General features: G+C 51.9%; 1 protein-coding gene across 5 annotated transcripts in view; it reads right to left on the bottom strand.

The window, feature by feature from the left end:
* WDTC1 (WD and tetratricopeptide repeats 1) overlaps nt 1–17,206 on the bottom strand; it is a 63,415-nt gene that overhangs the window by 2,879 nt on the left and 43,330 nt on the right. The window contains exons 4-15 of one of the 5 annotated variants that reach the window (XM_055397679.2): nt 15,923–15,969; nt 15,379–15,490; nt 12,283–12,473; nt 10,047–10,229; nt 9,244–9,338; nt 8,778–8,893; nt 7,403–7,478; nt 6,680–6,788; nt 5,839–6,012; nt 2,576–2,811; nt 977–1,154; nt 140–274 (exon numbers count right to left, since the gene is read on the bottom strand). In XM_055397679.2, coding sequence (XP_055253654.1) covers nt 140–274; nt 977–1,154; nt 2,576–2,811; nt 5,839–6,012; nt 6,680–6,788; nt 7,403–7,478; nt 8,778–8,893; nt 9,244–9,338; nt 10,047–10,229; nt 12,283–12,473; nt 15,379–15,490; nt 15,923–15,969 — 1,652 coding nt within the window. Of the gene's footprint in view, nt 1–139; nt 333–976; nt 1,155–2,575; nt 2,812–5,838; nt 6,013–6,679; nt 6,789–7,402; nt 7,479–8,777; nt 8,894–9,243; nt 9,339–10,046; nt 10,230–12,282; nt 12,474–15,128; nt 15,185–15,378; nt 15,491–15,922; nt 15,970–17,206 lie in introns of those variants that run through there. The other 4 variants (XM_055397677.2, XM_055397680.2, XM_055397678.2 and 1 more) reach the window with 4 other exon arrangements.

The following is a 17,206-nucleotide window of genomic DNA, read 5'->3' as shown; positions in this document are numbered from 1 at the left end:
TCCCCTCGCAGCCCCTTGCCTCCATGAGGCTGTGGCTCCTTTCCCTTCCCGCCCCACACAAGCTCAGCTGGAGGCCTCACAGAGGGTCCTCCCTTCTTTCCTCTCAGCCTGGCTTCTGCCACCCTGCCTGCCCCCTCACCTCCGGCCGGGGGTTCCAGAGCCGCACAACAGGGTCAATGCCGCTGGTGGCCAGGAAGCAGTAGCTGGGGTGTGGCTGCAGGCAGTTGACGATGGATTCGTCGCCCTGAAGCACGCGGACCAGGTTGGTGGTCTCCTTTTCCCAGACGAAGAAGGAGCCATCGTCAGAGCCACTGACGATATACTGAGCATTGCTGGCGGGGTGGGGGGCAAAGGGCAGGGAGGTCAGGTGGGGGTATGGCCTGCAGGCTGCATGGCTGAGGGAAAGGGGGAGCAGGGAAGCCTGGAGCCACTCAGCCCCCCCGAACTCTGGGGTCTTCACCTGACTCGGAACTCCCACGCACACGAGAATCCTCTCCACACTGGGCAGTCGTGTCACTGTCCAACTGTTTTCCTCACTTTGGGGTCACAGATGGCCTAGGTCCCTCTAACTTACTCTCCCTCAAAGTGCATTATAAGCCCCCTGGGTGCCAGGATCGGATCCTGCCTCTCGGGGGTCTCTGGGAACGTTCCTGCCTCAGCCTTTCCTCGGTAGTCCTAGCCTCTCTGGATCCAGACCCCCAGATCCTACAGCACACCTGCCCCCAACACACTGCTGATATTTAGAAGGGATCTTGCTGGAGACGCTTGATTCATATACATGGATCTCACCTACCCAAGACAGTACGTCATCTACAGAGGAGGGCTGGGGGTGATGGTGGCTCACAGAGGTGAAGCCATCTGCCCAAGGGCACAGAGCTGGGACTTGAGACTTCTCAAAGCCGAGGTCCCCACGCCACCCCCAACCTCCTGCCGCCAACTGGGCTGGGCACTCCTCCTCCTCTTCAGGGCCTCGGACCTGCCAAAGAAATTGGCCTCCTTGATGTCCGTGGTGGTGTTGCAGTGGCCACAGTAGCGGAACTGGTAGTCGTAGCTTCGCTCCCGCAGCACCATCTCGTCCTCGGAGATGGAGTCCTTGCGGCTCATGCTGCGGAGGCGGACAGGGCCGCCGCCACCGCCTGCTCCCTTCTTCTCCTCTGGGGCAGAGAAGAGGGTCTGTGAGAGTCCTGCCCGTCTCTCCCCACCTCCCCATTTCCTCCCCACCCTTCACCCTGTTCCCTGTCCAAGTAGTAAGCCATGAAGGGCTATCCCTCTCCCCCTACCCTGGAAAATTGGAAACAACTGTGAAAAAGAAGCATCTGTACATCCTGCCCTTGAGGGTGTTCAAGAGGAGACCGCTGATGCCAGGAGGGCCTTGGCTTAGGTCCCTGAACAATGTCTGGAAGCCCCGAGGATGCACGGCCCTAAGGTCTGTTGCTGTGGAGGTGGGCGGCGCGGAGGGGAGGGCAAAGCGCTGCCAAGAGAGCCTTGAGCGGGTGATTTTTCTAAACAGATTCATGGTTTTGAAGGCAGTCAAGTCCAAGCCCTCCCGCTCCAGAAGGCAAGTCAGCCTGGATCCCAGTGGATCCCTTAAGTGCCTTGGTAAAGTCATACCAGTTCTCTCAGTGCCTTGTTCCTGCCTGCCTCAGGGCCTTGGCACGTGCTGGTCCCTCTGCCAGAACCCTTTTCCTCTGGCGACACTGTACCTAGTCACCTCTTCCTCAGTTTCAAGATCTCCGCCTGAATGTCTTCCTCCAGAAGCCCAGACTGCCTTCAAGCCCTCCCCCTGCACTTGCGCCCTATCAGATCCCCAGGGCCTTCTTTGCTTCTTCATCACTCGGTTCCTTCACCAGGCTATAGGTTCATGAGTACAGAAATTCCATCTGACTTGTTCCCAGATGTATTCCCAGGACAGAGCACAGTGCCTGGCACTATCGAGACAAATGGATTAATCCATGGTGCAATACACTGCAAAGCAGAAGAGGGAGCTGCATGTCTGCCCCCAGTGAGCTCCCCTCTCATATTTAGACTGCACAGTTACCTGGTTCACTCTCCAGCGCCACCCAGGGGAGCAGGGCAGGCCCTTCAACATGCTGTACAAATATGCCAGCGGGTTCGGAGCGGCTGTGCTCTGCCCAGTCTCATGGTTCCGCATGGCAGAGCTGCGATGAGAACCGAGGCTCCACACCTGTGCCCGGGCCTCACCACTGCCCTGTGTGCTGTCTCTCCTGAACCCATGCGATCTGGAGCAAGTCACTCTAGCCAACCAGCTGGAGCTCAGATCCCAGTGGAACGGCCAAGGCCCCGTCTATGACAGGAGAGGATGACCTAGCTCGGCCGACTCCTATCCTGAGCCCCGGGGGAACTATACCAGATGCCTGAAACACGCTATTGCTAGTCCTTGTCTCAAAGAGACCAAGCGGCCATCCCAAGGCCGCGTGGTTCTCAATCGGTGTGAGCCAGGCCTCTCGGAATGTCATGGAGCATCTCCAGCAGATGAGCCAGGCCTCTCGGAATGTCATGGAGCATCTCCAGCAGACAGTGACAGCAACCCCTCCTCAGTGCGCGCTCTACTCACCACCGTCATTTTTGGAGAAGAGGGCGGCCGTGATGTCACGTCCCAATGCGTCACAGGCGCTGCTATGGGCCTGCTCCGGGAACTTCCCTTTGAAATCATCCAGGCACTCTAGGGCCTCAGCCACGTACTTGAGCTCAAAGAGGCATCGGGCCAGGCGGAAGTGGGCCTTCAGGTGGCATGGATTTAGGGAGATGGCCTTGAGGCAGTCCCGCAGGGCGTCGTAGTGGTCACCATCCCTGGGAAGGCAGGGGAGTCTGGTTTGGAGGTGGGGCCCCGTGGCAGGCAGGGAGTCCTCATTCAGTCTTGTCGCTTCCTGAGGCCACCCAAGCCCACCTTTGAGCGATCTCAGGGCAAGGGTATTTGGGGATGGAGAGAATCCTGCTTCAGCCCAGGACTTGCTCTCTAGGAGGCAGAGTGTGTTTAGGAGGCAAGCCAGGAACCCTGGTGTCTTGGCAGGTAGAGGGTGGGAGGTGGGCATGAGGCAGAAACCAGTGTCGGGCTGCCCTCTGCTGGACACAGAGTGCAACTGCGTGCCCGCTCACCCCAGGCACCCGCAGCTCTGCAGCAGAAGGCCTGGCATCTCGCCCGCCTCAGGCTCCCCAGGTCCTCCTTTTCCCTTCCTCCACCCACCTCCTCAGATCCCCCCGGCTGGCCTTCAAAGCCAGGTCTGAGGCAGGGGGCCCTCAAGAACAGTTCTGTGGTCCGGGGAAGCCAGAAGTGTCAGGCTGGGGACTCATGGTCTGACCGGCAGGCAGCAAGTCCTCAGCCAGGCCCCCCTCTGTCCTGGCTGACTGATCCACAGCAGCTGTGGCCTCTACCTCCCGGGGCTGGAGGATGGGGCCCGACAGTCTGGCAGAGTCACTTCTCTGGAAGCGGATGGCGGGAGTGGGGGCGGGCATAGGACACAGGAGCTCCAAATCGTCCACACTAACTTCTCTGAACTCCAGAAGCACGGATGTGGGGAAGTGGGACTGGTTTTGGGGGGAGGGGAGGGTCAGAGAAGAAGCCCCTCCTCCCCCCACCCTGTGCAGGAGCACAGAATACACACCTGCCCAGGCCCACAGGCAGCCCCACCTCTCAACTGGAGAGCCAGGGGCTCACGGGAGCCACTCCTCCCTCCCCTGGGGTGAGGCGGGCCCAGAACCCATTCGTGTTAAGCAGCACGCCCCCCACCCCCGCCTGCCCCAGAGCTGATGGCCTCCCCACCAAGGCGCAGCTCAGAACCCTGTGTGCAAGGGGCCAGGGCAGGTTCGACGCTGGAGCTGTGCTCCTGACCCTCCCTCCTACAGCACCCAGAGGAAACAACACCGGTCCTCAGAGCAGCCTGCTCAGACCAGGGACAAGCTGCTCGGCAGTGCGGAGGCGGGCAGGAGACAGAGTGTTCCGACGGCGCGGCCTGCGTCAGAACGAGTGACTGTGACGGAGGAGCAGGCGCTCTTCGGAAACCCAATTACCGCCTGCAAGGTGCCCCTCAGAACTCCCGGGGAGAGCCAGACCAGAAAGCAGCCAGGAGCCAGAGGGTGACAGCTCCCACCGCATCCAGGAGCAGATGGCCGCCCTGGGGAGACTGGCCTGGGACAGAACGTGACATTCTAGGGGTCACTGGCAGGCACGTGGGGATGGGGAGAGAGCAGGCTGGCCCCAGGGCGCACCCATCCGGACTTGCTGCCAGCTCAATCTCCCTGAAAAGACAGCCCTCAACACCTCCCTCTCCTGCTCGAAACTCTTCAGTAGCTGCCCATCATCCACTGAATCGAGGCCAAAACGCCACCGCTCTGCATTCCAAGTCCTTCCCAGGCTGGCCCCAGGCTACCTCACAGACTCATCTCCTGCCAGTCCCTTCCCGAACCCTCTGCTCCAGCCAAATGGATTTGTTGTTCTGCAAACAAGCTCTTCAGTCAGTCCCCCACCCCCACGCCTTTGTTCACACCGTTTCATCTCCCTGGGAATGTCCTTCCCCCACCATCCCCTCCCACTTCCCTCTCCTGTCTAAGCCTGCCCACACTGAAAGCAGACACCACGTCTTCCTGGTGCTCCCTGACCCCCAGGTACAGTGGCCGGGCTTTTCCTCTGCCCACGGCGCTTCACCTGGCCCTTCAAAGACTCCCTGCATCCTGCCTCTTCAGTGATGGACCATGCCTGCCTCTGTAGCCCCTGTTCAGAGGTTGTGCACTCTGGAGCACAGGAGCTCGGAAGGACAGAACTTTGTGTCTCTAGTTCCCAGTGCATAGTAGGGATTCAGAGAACATCTTAAGGGTACTGTGGACTGGGAAATCATCAGTCCCTCTCAGCAAAAATGCAGGAAAGTGCTCTCAGCCTAGAGCCTGCATGAAGACCACTGCATTCTACCCACCTGCTGGAAAAGAGGGACAAAACACCTCAGGAGGGCCCCCCAACTGTCATCTCCTGGGGTTGGCTGCCATCTGAGCCCTTCGCCAACTCCTGATGTCTGAGCTAAGGCCTGTGGGGGCAGCATCTTCCCAAACCCCCATCCACCATCCTGCTGACTTGGGTGGGTTTCTTAAGCTTCCCTCTCTGGCCTGCCGAGTTGCAGCCAGACGATGGCACACCAGCTGGCCTGTCTGTCTGGGCAGAGCCGACGGATGCCAGACGGAGCAGAAATGGCTGTGGGCCCAGCTTTATCCATCTCCCATCCTGGCCCTGGCTGGGGGATGGGGTCTGCCTGCCTGCTTGCCTGCTGGTGCTGCAGGCGGAAGGGCTGGGGGCCCTGGTGGTCTCCAAAGATAAAGGGTTCTTCAGGATATGAACCTACTCCCTTACCACTGGCCACTACCATCCAGCAAGACCCACAGCCAGCTTCAGATGTCTAGGATCCTGCTTGTGCTTGATCCAAAGAGTACAAGAGCATAGGAGAGAAAACCCCAAGGTCAAGGCGCTGCACAATCACTTCAAACAGATAGCAACTGAATTCACCAGGGCCTCATTTCCATCTAGCAAGATTCTACTGCCCCTTTAAAAGTCCAATTCAAGGCCCAATTCTCCAAGGACTGGGATTAACCACTCTCCCAATTCCTGCTTCCAGCGTCCATAGCACTAACATGCCACAGCTACTTGTGAACATGTTCCACTTAACTGTGAGCTTTCCTGGTGTTTGAGGCTTCCTGACTAACAGGTCAGGCACCTGCCCACCACCAACCAGGCACTGGTGAGAGGCCTGGGCCAAACATGCCCTGAAGGCAGGAGGATGCCACTGCTACTGGCCCTGGATGCCTCAGCAACTTGGTTCCCTCAGGCCCACTCACCACTTGCGCTTCATGTAGGCAGCAGCTCGGTTCCCGTAGAGCATGGCGTTGTGAGGGGCCCTCTGCACGGCCTTGCTGTACAGCTGAATGGCCTGGGTCCACTGCTGGCAGGCAAAAGCCTCATTGGCTTGCTGTTTCACCCGCTCCAGGTATGGGGGCAGCTCTACCTGGGGGCTGCGGGGGAAGCAGAGTGTCAGGCCAAGCAAGGAAGGTCAGAGCAGCCCCTCAGGACGTCTGTGGCCCTGCCTGGAGGCCTCTCAGGTTTCCTTGGTCCCTGAGATCTGCACTGTCATCTGAAAGAGGACACCACTCCCACCCGTGGCCTGGGTAACTGTGGCAGGTCAATGGTCACAATTCCAGATGCTTTGTGCCAGTGAGAAAAAACAGAGAGGCAGAAATGAAGTTGTCCTAGAAAGGTTTTAAAGGAATTCTTCATCAAACTGGGCATGAAAGCAGCTGACACCTCCGGCCTCCATACTGAACTGAACTTTGTCACCGCCCAAGTCCCGCCCATTGATGTCTCTATAGAGAAGTTTCTCTTAAGGGTTAGAGGACCTGGGCACCTCTATATCGAAAGCTGAGCTCAGGGCCTGGCAGTGAAAGAGGCATTAAGATGCTATGAATGGAGAAAACACAACGGGGGAGGCCTGTCTGTGTGGGATCCTTTAGTGGGGAGCCCAGGGCTAAGAGGAGCTAGCCCCTGGGTCCTGACCTCGGGGATTGGCACCAAGAGACCAGAGCTTCAGCTGGAGCATGACTGGAGTCCCACCAGGCAGAGGTGGCATGGGGACCACTAGCCACATTCCAGAAGCCTCTGTGCCCCAAGTCAGGCTGGCCTTACCTCACATGCCCCTTAGTCTCTGGCAGCCGGAAGCCATTGCTGTGAAGGTGCAGGCCATTGGACACGCCGTTGGACACACCATTGGTGGACATCTTGCCATTCTGAACTTCTGGTTGGGGGTGGTTAGAAAGGAACAGCAACAACTTAGGAGGCGGTCCTCACTTCTCCTCAGCAGCCCTCCAGCTTCCATCTGGGGATCTGACGGCTCCACAGCAGGGCTATCCCTCCCAGGGTAGATCCACTCCCAGAAAGCAAGTTCTGACAGGCAGGCCGGCAAGCACATAAAGAAAGCCTGTGCGCCCTCTGCTGGCTAGAGAGGGACATAACTTCAACTTGGCATTATATGGCTGTGGGGACGCCTAAAAGTGGGGGGGTGAGGAAGTGCCTAAATCAACTGCAGGCCCCAGGAAGAATCACTGAGGAGACTGGTCCAGGACAGCAGGGGAGGGCACAACTACTTCAGGTTCCTCAAGAGCCAAGCCATGGAAAGAACCTGCTTTTTCTGAGGGAGTGAAAAGGGCTGTGAGGCAAACCCATTTTTACAGAGCTCTCTGACCTGGGATTCCCTTCCTTCTTACTGTACAGTGCTACTTCAGAGAACCTGCTCCTTCCGGAGGATCACAGCCACAGTGCAAGGTAAGGGGCAGGCTGCCGGGCAGAGGCAGTGCACACTCATGGTCCCCAGCAGAGATGCCCTGAAGGAGCCGGGGAGAGAGAACTTACCCCCTGAGGAGTGGCATTTTCTAGGCAAGAGGAAGGTGTACGGCCGCTGCTTGTAAGTCAGGTCAAACAAATAGACCTAGAGTGTAGGGATCAAGAGAAGATGGATACCGTGAGGCAAGATTCGTGGCCAGGCGAGGAGTGAGGCCTGGGCGGCTCTTGGGAATGCAGCTGAATGTTGAGCAGGGAACCACCGAGTGACACCGGATGGGGTGCTTCATGGAGCAAACCTCTGGAGAATCCTCCCAGTGTCTGGCCCTTGGGGTGGATGGCTTGAAATACCGTCATTCCTTAGAATCACATGCGTATGAGGTCAACAAGGGCCTCAGGGGTCTCATGTTATAAATGGGAAAACTGAAACCTCAGCGAAGAAAAGCAATTTGCCCAAAGTAACATTGCTAGTTACTTCCCTCAGTAAATATCACCTATTAAATTTAACATGTACTGAATCCTTACTGTGCTCCTCTGTTAAGTGTTTTATATGACTTTTCTCATTTCATCTTAGAAGTGAGAACCACAAAATGAGTACCATCGTTTGTACCACAGAAAGGTACTATCATCATCGGCCACCTTTCCAGAAGAAGAAATGGCGGCTCAGAGTTTAATTTATCCAGGGCCATAAAAGTAGCAAGTGGCACAGCCAGCACCCAAAACCAAGTCTATTTGGCTCCAAACCACTCTGCTAGACTGTCTCTCCACTTATTCTGGTACCGTAACCTTTAAGCCAGGGGACGGCTCAGCAGTCTGAATCTAGAGCCCTCTTCTGAACTCGGGGGCTCACCCAGTGTCCACATCCCATTTCTCCTGTATCACACCTTGCCTTTAAATGTCAGCAATGGTTTGTTTCACTTGCCATGTCTCTCCCGTCAGCCCAGCATGGATCATATTTTGCACCTGTCTCCCTCATGTTTATGATAATGCTACTCCCAGAGTAAGTACTCAGTGTTTGCAGAGTAAATTAATTTATGCAAGACTTATTAAACAACCTGACTGAGAACAACAGAAGGTTTAGCAATCGGCCATTATCAAAGAACACTTCCCCAAACTGGTCCTGAACTGCACCCTGGCTGCGTGCTCTGAGCCACAGGATCTCCTAGGAAAGCAGCAGATGAGGAAACCAAGGTTCAGGAAAATGAAGAGAGGTGTTCAAAGTCACAGCACACAGCTCGTAAATGAAAGGCCAGTGACTGAAGACAGGCCTGTCGGTTCTAAAGCTTACGCTCAAGACCAGGGACTCCTCTGGGAATTCCAGTGGAGCCACGGCATTTGCGTGTTTCACGGTAACGGCATTTACAGTGAGGATTCCTGTCTGCCTTGTGGCAGCGGATGTGGTGGACAAAGCCCTGGCCGCCGGACATGGGGGCAGGGGCCGCCGTACCTGCTCTCCCCCCATGTTGACCAGCAGCTCTGCGCCGTTGGGGCTGAAGGTGACGTAGGTGGCGACCAGCACCCTCAGACGGTTGTTGTAGTCAGGCAGCTTCACCGGCAGGTGACCTGCAGGGAACAGAGCTACCCGAGTGGGAGGCTTCCAGTCCCTCTCAAAAGGGGCAGGGAGTTGTGAGAAGTCAGCCTTACCAGTGACCAATCATCTTCCTCAGAAAAGCAGCTCTAAGTGTTGAGCCCTTACTGTATCAACTGGGCCAACTGTTATACACTATCTCACTGAGTCATCACAATCCCGTTTTACAGAAAAGAAAGTAAGATTCCTCCAGGGTAAGAAATTTGCCAAAGGTCACATTAGAGCTGGCAGATGGTAACCAGGATTAAACCCAGGTCTGTCTGACTCTCGGTCAGCACTGCCTCCCTGCGCTGCTCCGGAGGGCCAGAGCTGGGCTGAGCCCTACCTGCTACATAATACTGGGCTGCGCCATCCGGGAGGGGCTTCTGCCGGTCACAGAAGGTGTGCACGCCTGCTGAAGGGCTCTGCTTCATGCTTTTTCTGGTGGCAAGGCAAACAAAATAGGTTATGATACTGATCAGAACTCCTGGCTAGACCACGCTTCCTCAGGAAAAACCCGTTTGTGTCTCTGCAGAGATACAGGAAGAGGTACCTTTCTTCCTTACCTGAGCACCCCCAAAAGTCAACCAACTGGACAGCTGTGGACACATCACAGTGGCCCTGCCTACCTGTCTTTGGTTCATGGCCACCCTATTACTCCCATTTTATAGACGAGGAAGCTAAAGCTCGTGGCCTACTCTAAGTCATGTAGTGTGTGAAGAGCAACAACAGTCGTCCAAATCCACAAACAAAAGTAATGCAGACCAGAAATTTGTACACCTGTCCCAGGAGTCCACTGAAAACCCAGACTGGCGGAGCTGCGCAGGTCTGGGGCTACTGTGGAGGTTCCGAGTACACTTTTTTTTTTAAAAAGAATAAAGTAAAATTGTATGTACAAATAAAGGAATTTACATGTATAAGATGATTACTATGTATACTACGTATGTACAGAAAATATTATTCACAGTGACTTCTTTCAGGTAATGGAGTAAAAGTAATTTCTTCAATACACTTCTCATAAAAACAAGCATGGATTGAATTATTTAAAAAAAAATCACAGAATGAAAAATAACCCACCTCAAAGAGAAGAGGGCCTGGCAATGAGGGTAAGGGGCAGCAGGTTCCCAGGGACTTGCCGAGTGTTCCTACCTGTGGTTGTGGATCATGCGAATGTCGTAGAGCCTCACAAAGGGCCCGCTGGCCCCCACAGCCAGGCAGTTGTTGTCCTGGGGGTTGACGGTGAGGCACTTGGCCTCCACCAGCTGGCCACAGTACTCTGTCAGGTCGATGAGCACCTCCGAGTGTTTGCTGTTTTCCCGAAGGTCATACTGGCTGTGAGAGAGGACACAGAGGGTTGGGGGGTGCGTCCGTGGGCACAAGGCAGGGGAGAAGCCAAGGCCTGGAGCGCAAAGGAACTGGGAGGGGTCATGGATCTGTTTGTAAGTAAGAATGTCAAAAACCACTCCCATATCTTGAGTGCCCTGTGTGCCAAGCACCAGTAGTAGGCTTCTTATACATTCTTTTTATTCTAACAGAACTCCCTAAGGTAGATACTACTGAACCCTTTTATTTATCTTTTTAACAGATACCAATATTATTGCCACTAAGTACTATTACTGCTGACTACTAACATTTCATGAGACATTGCTTGGTGTCCGGTATTGTTCCCAAGTGTTACACAGGTATTATCTAATTAAATTCTCACACTATCCCTAGATACCACTAGAAGTTCAAAGTTCAATAACTTGCCTGGATGACACCGCAGTAAGTGCAGAGCTGGGAAGACTGCGTTTTAACCACTCTGCTCTGCTCCTTGATTCTGATTCTTAATTCTATTCTTAACCTAGTTTCTTGTAGGAAACAAAAGAAGTACAGAGGTGACAGAAAAGAGAATCTGGAGATCATCTACAAGCTGCCCAGAAACGCCAACTCCCAGAACAAGCCCGAGTCCCATCCAGATGGCAAAGGGAAAGTTGCTCAGTCGTGTCCAACTCTTTGTGACTCCAAGGACTGTAGCCTACCAGGCTCCTCTGTCCATGGAATTCTCCAGGCCAGAATACTGGAAGCCGTTCCCTTCTCCAGGGGATCTTCCTAAAGCAGGGATTGAACCCAGGACTCCTGCATTGCAGACAGATTCTTCACCATCTGAGCCAATGGTAAAGGTCAGGCCAAAACATCCACCCAGCACGAGCACACTTCTACCAGGGACCTGTTCTGCTTCTAGGACGCAGGCACATCCAGAAAATGGCAAGGGCATCACCCCTGTGCTCACCCACCTCCACCTAAACACCTGCAATGATCTCTTCATTGTTCGCTTATCTTTCTAAGCCATCCTCACCAGATTGCTCTTCCTAAAATACTGTTTTTGTTATAGACGAGGAAACTGAGGTCTGAGGGTGAAGTGACTTGCCTGGACACTGAGTGACAGAGGTATGACTTGACTTGGTCTGAGTTCTAGTTCCTCCATGACTTAAGACACCCCTTGTCCTTTGTTAAAAGGAAGAGGGCACAAAGTCCCATGGGATCTCAAGGGAGGCAATTAACGTAGATTGTGGAGATAGGGAAAAAGTTCTCAGGTTATATCTGAAGAAAGGAGTTAAAGAAAGGCAATGAGACCATTTTAAGAAAAAGGGAAGCAGAGGCAAAGGTGTGATGATCCAGGTCAGTGAAAAGGGGGAGAGTCCACTTAACCATTTCTGGCTGGCAATCCTCCTCCCAAGAATATGTCCTCTGACCGACCGTTCAAGGGAAATGTATCGTGTGCCTCTGTGTGCCTCTGTGTGCTAGGCATTGTGCTGGGCTCTAGGGACACAACCAAGGACAGGACAGACAAAAATGTTGACAGAGTTTACTACTCAGTGAGAGACACAGACAAAAGAGTGAACCATCAAATAAATAAAATCACTCCAGATGGTGATTAGAGCTACAGAGGATACAGTGAGGACACGGAGACAAAAAACAGTGGTGGAAGGTCCGTGGTAGAGAGGATGACCAGGGAAGGTGCTTCTCAGGAGGTGACTCTCAAGCAGTCTCCTTAGGGTAAGAAAGAGTTGAGAGAGAGCTGGGACTGAGAAAACCAGGTAGAGGGAACAGCAAGGGCGAAGGCCCAGAGGAGGCAGACTGTGTGTGTGAGGCGGTGAGAAAGCCAGTGGGCTTGTGTAGCTCAGGAGAGGGTAAGAAGTGAGGCAGGTGAAGAACAGAGTAAGCAAATGTTCCCACTGTTCCTGTTGCCTGGTAACTGTGCTGTGCAGACCAATGAGGCTGGAGCTCTGTTGGAGGGAAGGAGCCAGGTCTGGGAAAGGAAGCAGGAGGGCAGATGGGAGGGGGAACCCACATGCAGTGGGGCAGGGAAGCCTGGGCCCCACGCCCTGCCTCAGGGCCTCACCGGATAAGCCCGTCCTCAGCAGCGCTCCAGAACGTGTTGGGCCACATGGGCGCCGTGGCGATGCGTTTCACCCGGTTTGTGTGGTCTCCAAACATATGGATCGTCTCCTTTACTGTCAGGTCGTGGACATGCACCTTGGAGTCAGCTGCCCCTGTGATCAAGATGCGGTCCCCAGCGTGAGGCAGGAACTGCTTGGGAGAGATTGAAGAAGAGGTTGGCAGGTGGTGGGGGTAGGCCATGGAAGGAGACTAGCCTGCATGTTAGCATCTTTTTCCCTCTCTCCATAGCAGATAAGAAAAGGAGCCCATCCAAGCCAATCCACCAAGAGAACTTTGGATCTTGAGCATCAGTCTGTAGGCCTAAAGGTCAAAATCAGGGTATACACCTTTATTTTCCAGAGTGGTCCTGACCCACGCCAAGCTGGACTATCTACGGAACTCTCTTCATCTGATTCTTCCCCAGGCCATCACAGCTGTTACCATTTATTAAGCATTTACCATGTGCTAGACATGGAGTATGTGATTTATCTGATTAATAAAAAAATCTCATTAAAATTGAGGTTCGGCACTAGTATTCAGCAGGACTGGGTTCAAATTCAAGTCTGTCTGACTCCTAGATGCTTCATGATGACTAATAACCTGGGGGTTAAGTAATAAATTAGTCTTAAAACACAAGTCCCTTGGTGTTTTAAGACAGTGGGTGTTTTAAATTGGTTCAAATATTTCTGGAGAACAATCTAGCAACAGGTAACAGATAAAAGCTATTTCTATCTTTTGACCCAAAGCTACCACTTCTGAGAAGTAATTCTAAAAGAAAAATGGGACCCGTGCAAAGGTGATCCAAGTAGCACTCCTTACAAGGGCAGTGCTGGAAATGGCTCAGAAGCCAGACCTTGGGGAAGGGCTGAGCATCAGAAGGCTACAGTTCTATGTGGCCATCATTCAGAAGGACAACCCCATCATTCCAATGAAGCTGAGAACAAAATGGTCCAGATCACATATGGCAAGGACAAAACAGCCACAAACATAATTTTGATTAATACTAAAATTTTGTCTAAAAATACTAAAGTCCCACCTGGCTTGAGCTAAAAATTCACTCTTTCCACATCCACTTCTCTGATAGCTCCCCAGCATAAGGGCTAGATGAAAGATGGAATTTGATCATTTTTAGGGTGTCTGGAAACAACATACACCCTACTCGCAACAGAAACAGAAGAGCCCTTGGGAAGAGCTTGTGGCTGCTGCCCTACTCGTCCTACATTATAGATGCCACTAGGGGGAGCTCGTGGGTTAAATACATCTGTGGTTTATCACCAGAAGGGAGAGAGAGGAACCCTTTTAGAATAGAAGAGGAGGCTAAGGGTCTTGCCCAAGGTCTTAGTATTAGGGAATATCAAGGCCACTGTCCAATTCTGGTCTCTGAACTCGACATTTTGTGTTCTATGATGCCAAAATGATGGCTTAGGTCCCTTCTCCTGATCTGACCCCACAGATTTAAATTAGACCTAACACTTTTCAGGGGACGAAAGCAGTTTCTGGTCATCATGCAAGAGGTGAATCAGCATTTCTCTGTCATTAAAAAGTCACAGAAATTAATCTAGGCTTGATCCTTGGAACAGTAGATGAGAGTCAGAGCTGGGAAAGAGTTCTGATTAGGGAAATAAGTTGGTTTTGAGCTCCTGAATCTGTCTTCCTCTTCAGGCTTCTTGTAATTGGTCTTGATAATCAGGAAAAGATTTCCTGGATGAGTGAGGCTTTCCAAAGGACAGCCTCACTCTCACATACACCATTATAGAATTTCAGAGCTGGAAACGTCCTTAAAGGTAATTTCTTTTAAGGTCTTAGTAAGGAATACCTCATGCAACGAGTTGACTCACTGGAAAAGACTCTGATGCTGGGAAAGGTTGGGGGTGGGAGGAGAAGGGGACGACAGAGAATGAGATGGCTGGATGGCATCACCGCCTCGATGGACATGAGTTTGAGTGAACTCCAGGAGTTGGTGATGGACAGGGAGGCCTGGCGTGCTGTGATTCATGGGGTCGCAGAGAGTCGGACATGACTGAGCGACTGAACTGAACTGAACTGAAGGAATACCTCAGTGCTGGGACACGGACTACATCCTCAGAAGGCCCACTTTGCCTTTTTCAAATTCGTCTAAGCATTAGACAGTTCTTTGCTTCATCAGGCCTACATCTGCTTCTGAAAACTCAATAGTCACTAATCCGAGGTCTGTTCTCTGGGACCAAAAGGGACAAGCCTCATGTTACTTCCACGTAACGGTCTCCTGAGGTCTAAAGAGGGGCCTCACCAGTGGCTCAGACAATAAAGAATCTGCCCACAAGGTGGAAGACCTGGGTTCGATCCCTGGGTTGGGAAGATCCCCTGGAGACGGGAATGACTACCTATGTCAGTATCTTTGTTTGGAGAATCCCATGGACAGAGGGGGCTGGTAGACTATACAGTTCATGGGGTGGCAAAGAGTTGGACACTTTCACTTTCAGAGGTCTGAAGACATTCGTAAGTCCCCTCCCTCCCCTCTCCTCAACTCCCCTCCAACAACAAACAGCATACTCATTTCCTACAATCACCTGGGCCAGGTGCTTTTTTTTATCAACCATCTCCTTAACCTGTAACATCAACCCTAAAGATTACTTCTTCCCTTTTTAGTTAAATTATTTATTCATGAATTTGAGGGATTTTCTTTATCTACTTCCTTTTTATAGATGGGTAAACAGGCTCAGAGAGGTCAGGTGATTTGCCCAGTTCACACAGCTTCCAAGAGGCAGATAAGGGAGTCAAACACGGGTCTGCCTGCTATGCTATCAAAGTTCATACTCAGAACCATACCTTATATCATCACCACTCACATGCGTATACATTCATTTGGAGCTGACCTCTTGGCTCTGAGAGAGGAATTAGCGCATGGAAAAGAGACAGAGAGTTTTAGAAATCACCAGCAGATGCTCAGATCACAAAGATGTCTGTAACCCCCAGGGTAGGTGGTTACATGCAAACAGGGTAGGTGGTTACATGCAAACACGACCACACACGCGGCCCAGTCACACCATTCACTTGCTCTGCGGCTTATCCTGCTCACCTTGACAGAAAAGATATTTGCAGTGTGTCCTGTGTGCATGGAAAGCAGCTTCTTGTGGTGCAGCGGGTCCCACACAATTGTGTGCTGGTCGTCGGAACCAGAGGCCAGCAAGCTGTAAGCAGAGAGAGGGAACAGTTTTGACCTCTCCCCAAGTTCCTCTATCCCGTGTTTCCCAGGTGAAAAGGGCTTAGGCCAGACACAACTTTAAGAACAACAGTATGTGTCACAGAATATAAGGTTATCTTGTAAACAGTGATTGATTCTCTTTTATTTTGTTTGGAGGATTTCTCATTATTCCTTAAATGCATTAGCTTATCAAAAAAACAGTTTGGAAGGTCATCCAACCTTCCATCTATCTGGGATTCATTATTTGACTGTGTACTGCTGATGAACGAAACTTAAGGACACAGCAGAGAGCAGAGGACCCAACTTCTCCTTTGGGTCCACTTTTTTCCTTAGATCTACAAAGAGGAAGGAAAATCCACTTCTCCCAACCTCCCCACACCTTTCTCCAGCACCCGTAGGTGCCGGATCTCATACTTACTCTCCTTTCTCGTTCCACTCCAGACAGTTGACACATCCTGAGTGACCCTGGGGGACACGAAGAGAGCCAGTTAGAAGTTCTCCTGGAGAACTCAATATCAAGAAGTAGAAGTGAAGAGATAAAATAGCCTTTCCATCATCAGTGTTTTCTAGGTGTATGTGAATGAGCAGGACTGAATCAAACCACCATGCAGTTCATAATATATAATATACTTTCATACGCATAATTCCACTTGATACTGAACCCCTCTGAGCCACAAAGGAAAGATTTTATTGATTTTATTTTGCAGAAAAGTAAACCGAAGTTCAGGTAATAGTGGAAGTGTATCCAAACAAATTTGTGCTCCTACCACTAGAAGGGTATCTATTAACAGTCACTTCAAGGGACAGACCCTCAGTCACAGAAAATCTGGACAGAGGAGCCCAACTGAGTGAAATGCAGTCAGTTAGCTAGAAGCCTGATCTTTCATTCATCTGGCACACATTCATCCAACACTCACTGCATACCAGGTACTGTTCAGATGCTGGGGGTATAACAAAGTCCCTGGTCTTCTGGAGCTTACTTCAAGTACGTGCAAAGTGAGATAAATTAAGCACAGGGATGTGAAGTGAGAAACATGGAGAAGTGAGGCACTTAATGACAAATGCTGACATTGGAAGCATGCACAGAGAGAAGTCAAGGCAGAGCTAGAATCATGAGGAAACAGAAACCATGAAAAGCAGAAGGTATGCAGTGGCCGAAACAAGTCTTACACGGGAGAAGAAGAGAACAAGTCACTTCCATTCCGACATCCTGTTCTTTCTTTCCCTCATTCCTAATGGCATCTTGATTTTCATTTCATTATCTGTCCAGCCCAAAATAAGACCATGTATTTCAGGAAGTGTAAGTTCATTGTCCTTTCCACAATGGTGGGTTCAGGAACTTAGATCTAAGCCAAATTGGACATGGCATTCACCCAGACATAGGGACTGGCTCAGAAATGAGCCTGTAACCCCAACTGGATGCAACGGGGCCAGGAGTTGAGAGCATGTAGAAAAGAAGTTTTCTCATTTTCAGAAAAGAGTCTACAAAAGGGACGCCTTTCTTCCTGTGGATGCTGGGTGTCCTGATATGACTCCTAGAACTGTGACCATGAGGGTAGCCAGCCTGACAGTGAAATAAACATGGAGTGGAAAGCCCAGCCAAAGGAATCACAGAAAGATGGAGCTAGAATGACCACCCTGATGCCTACCCGACTCCTGGGCTCCAGTTAGGAGCCAGTCTGCTCATTGGTTTAAGGTCACT

The sequence above is a fragment of the Moschus berezovskii genome, chromosome 2 (assembly GCF_049115385.1).
Source record: "Moschus berezovskii isolate FMDL1 chromosome 2, NW_MosBer_1.0, whole genome shotgun sequence".
Classification (NCBI taxonomy): domain Eukaryota; kingdom Metazoa; phylum Chordata; class Mammalia; order Artiodactyla; family Moschidae; genus Moschus; species Moschus berezovskii.
Note: the sequence above shows the minus strand (reverse complement) of the source record. Positions and strands in the feature narration are given on the sequence as shown.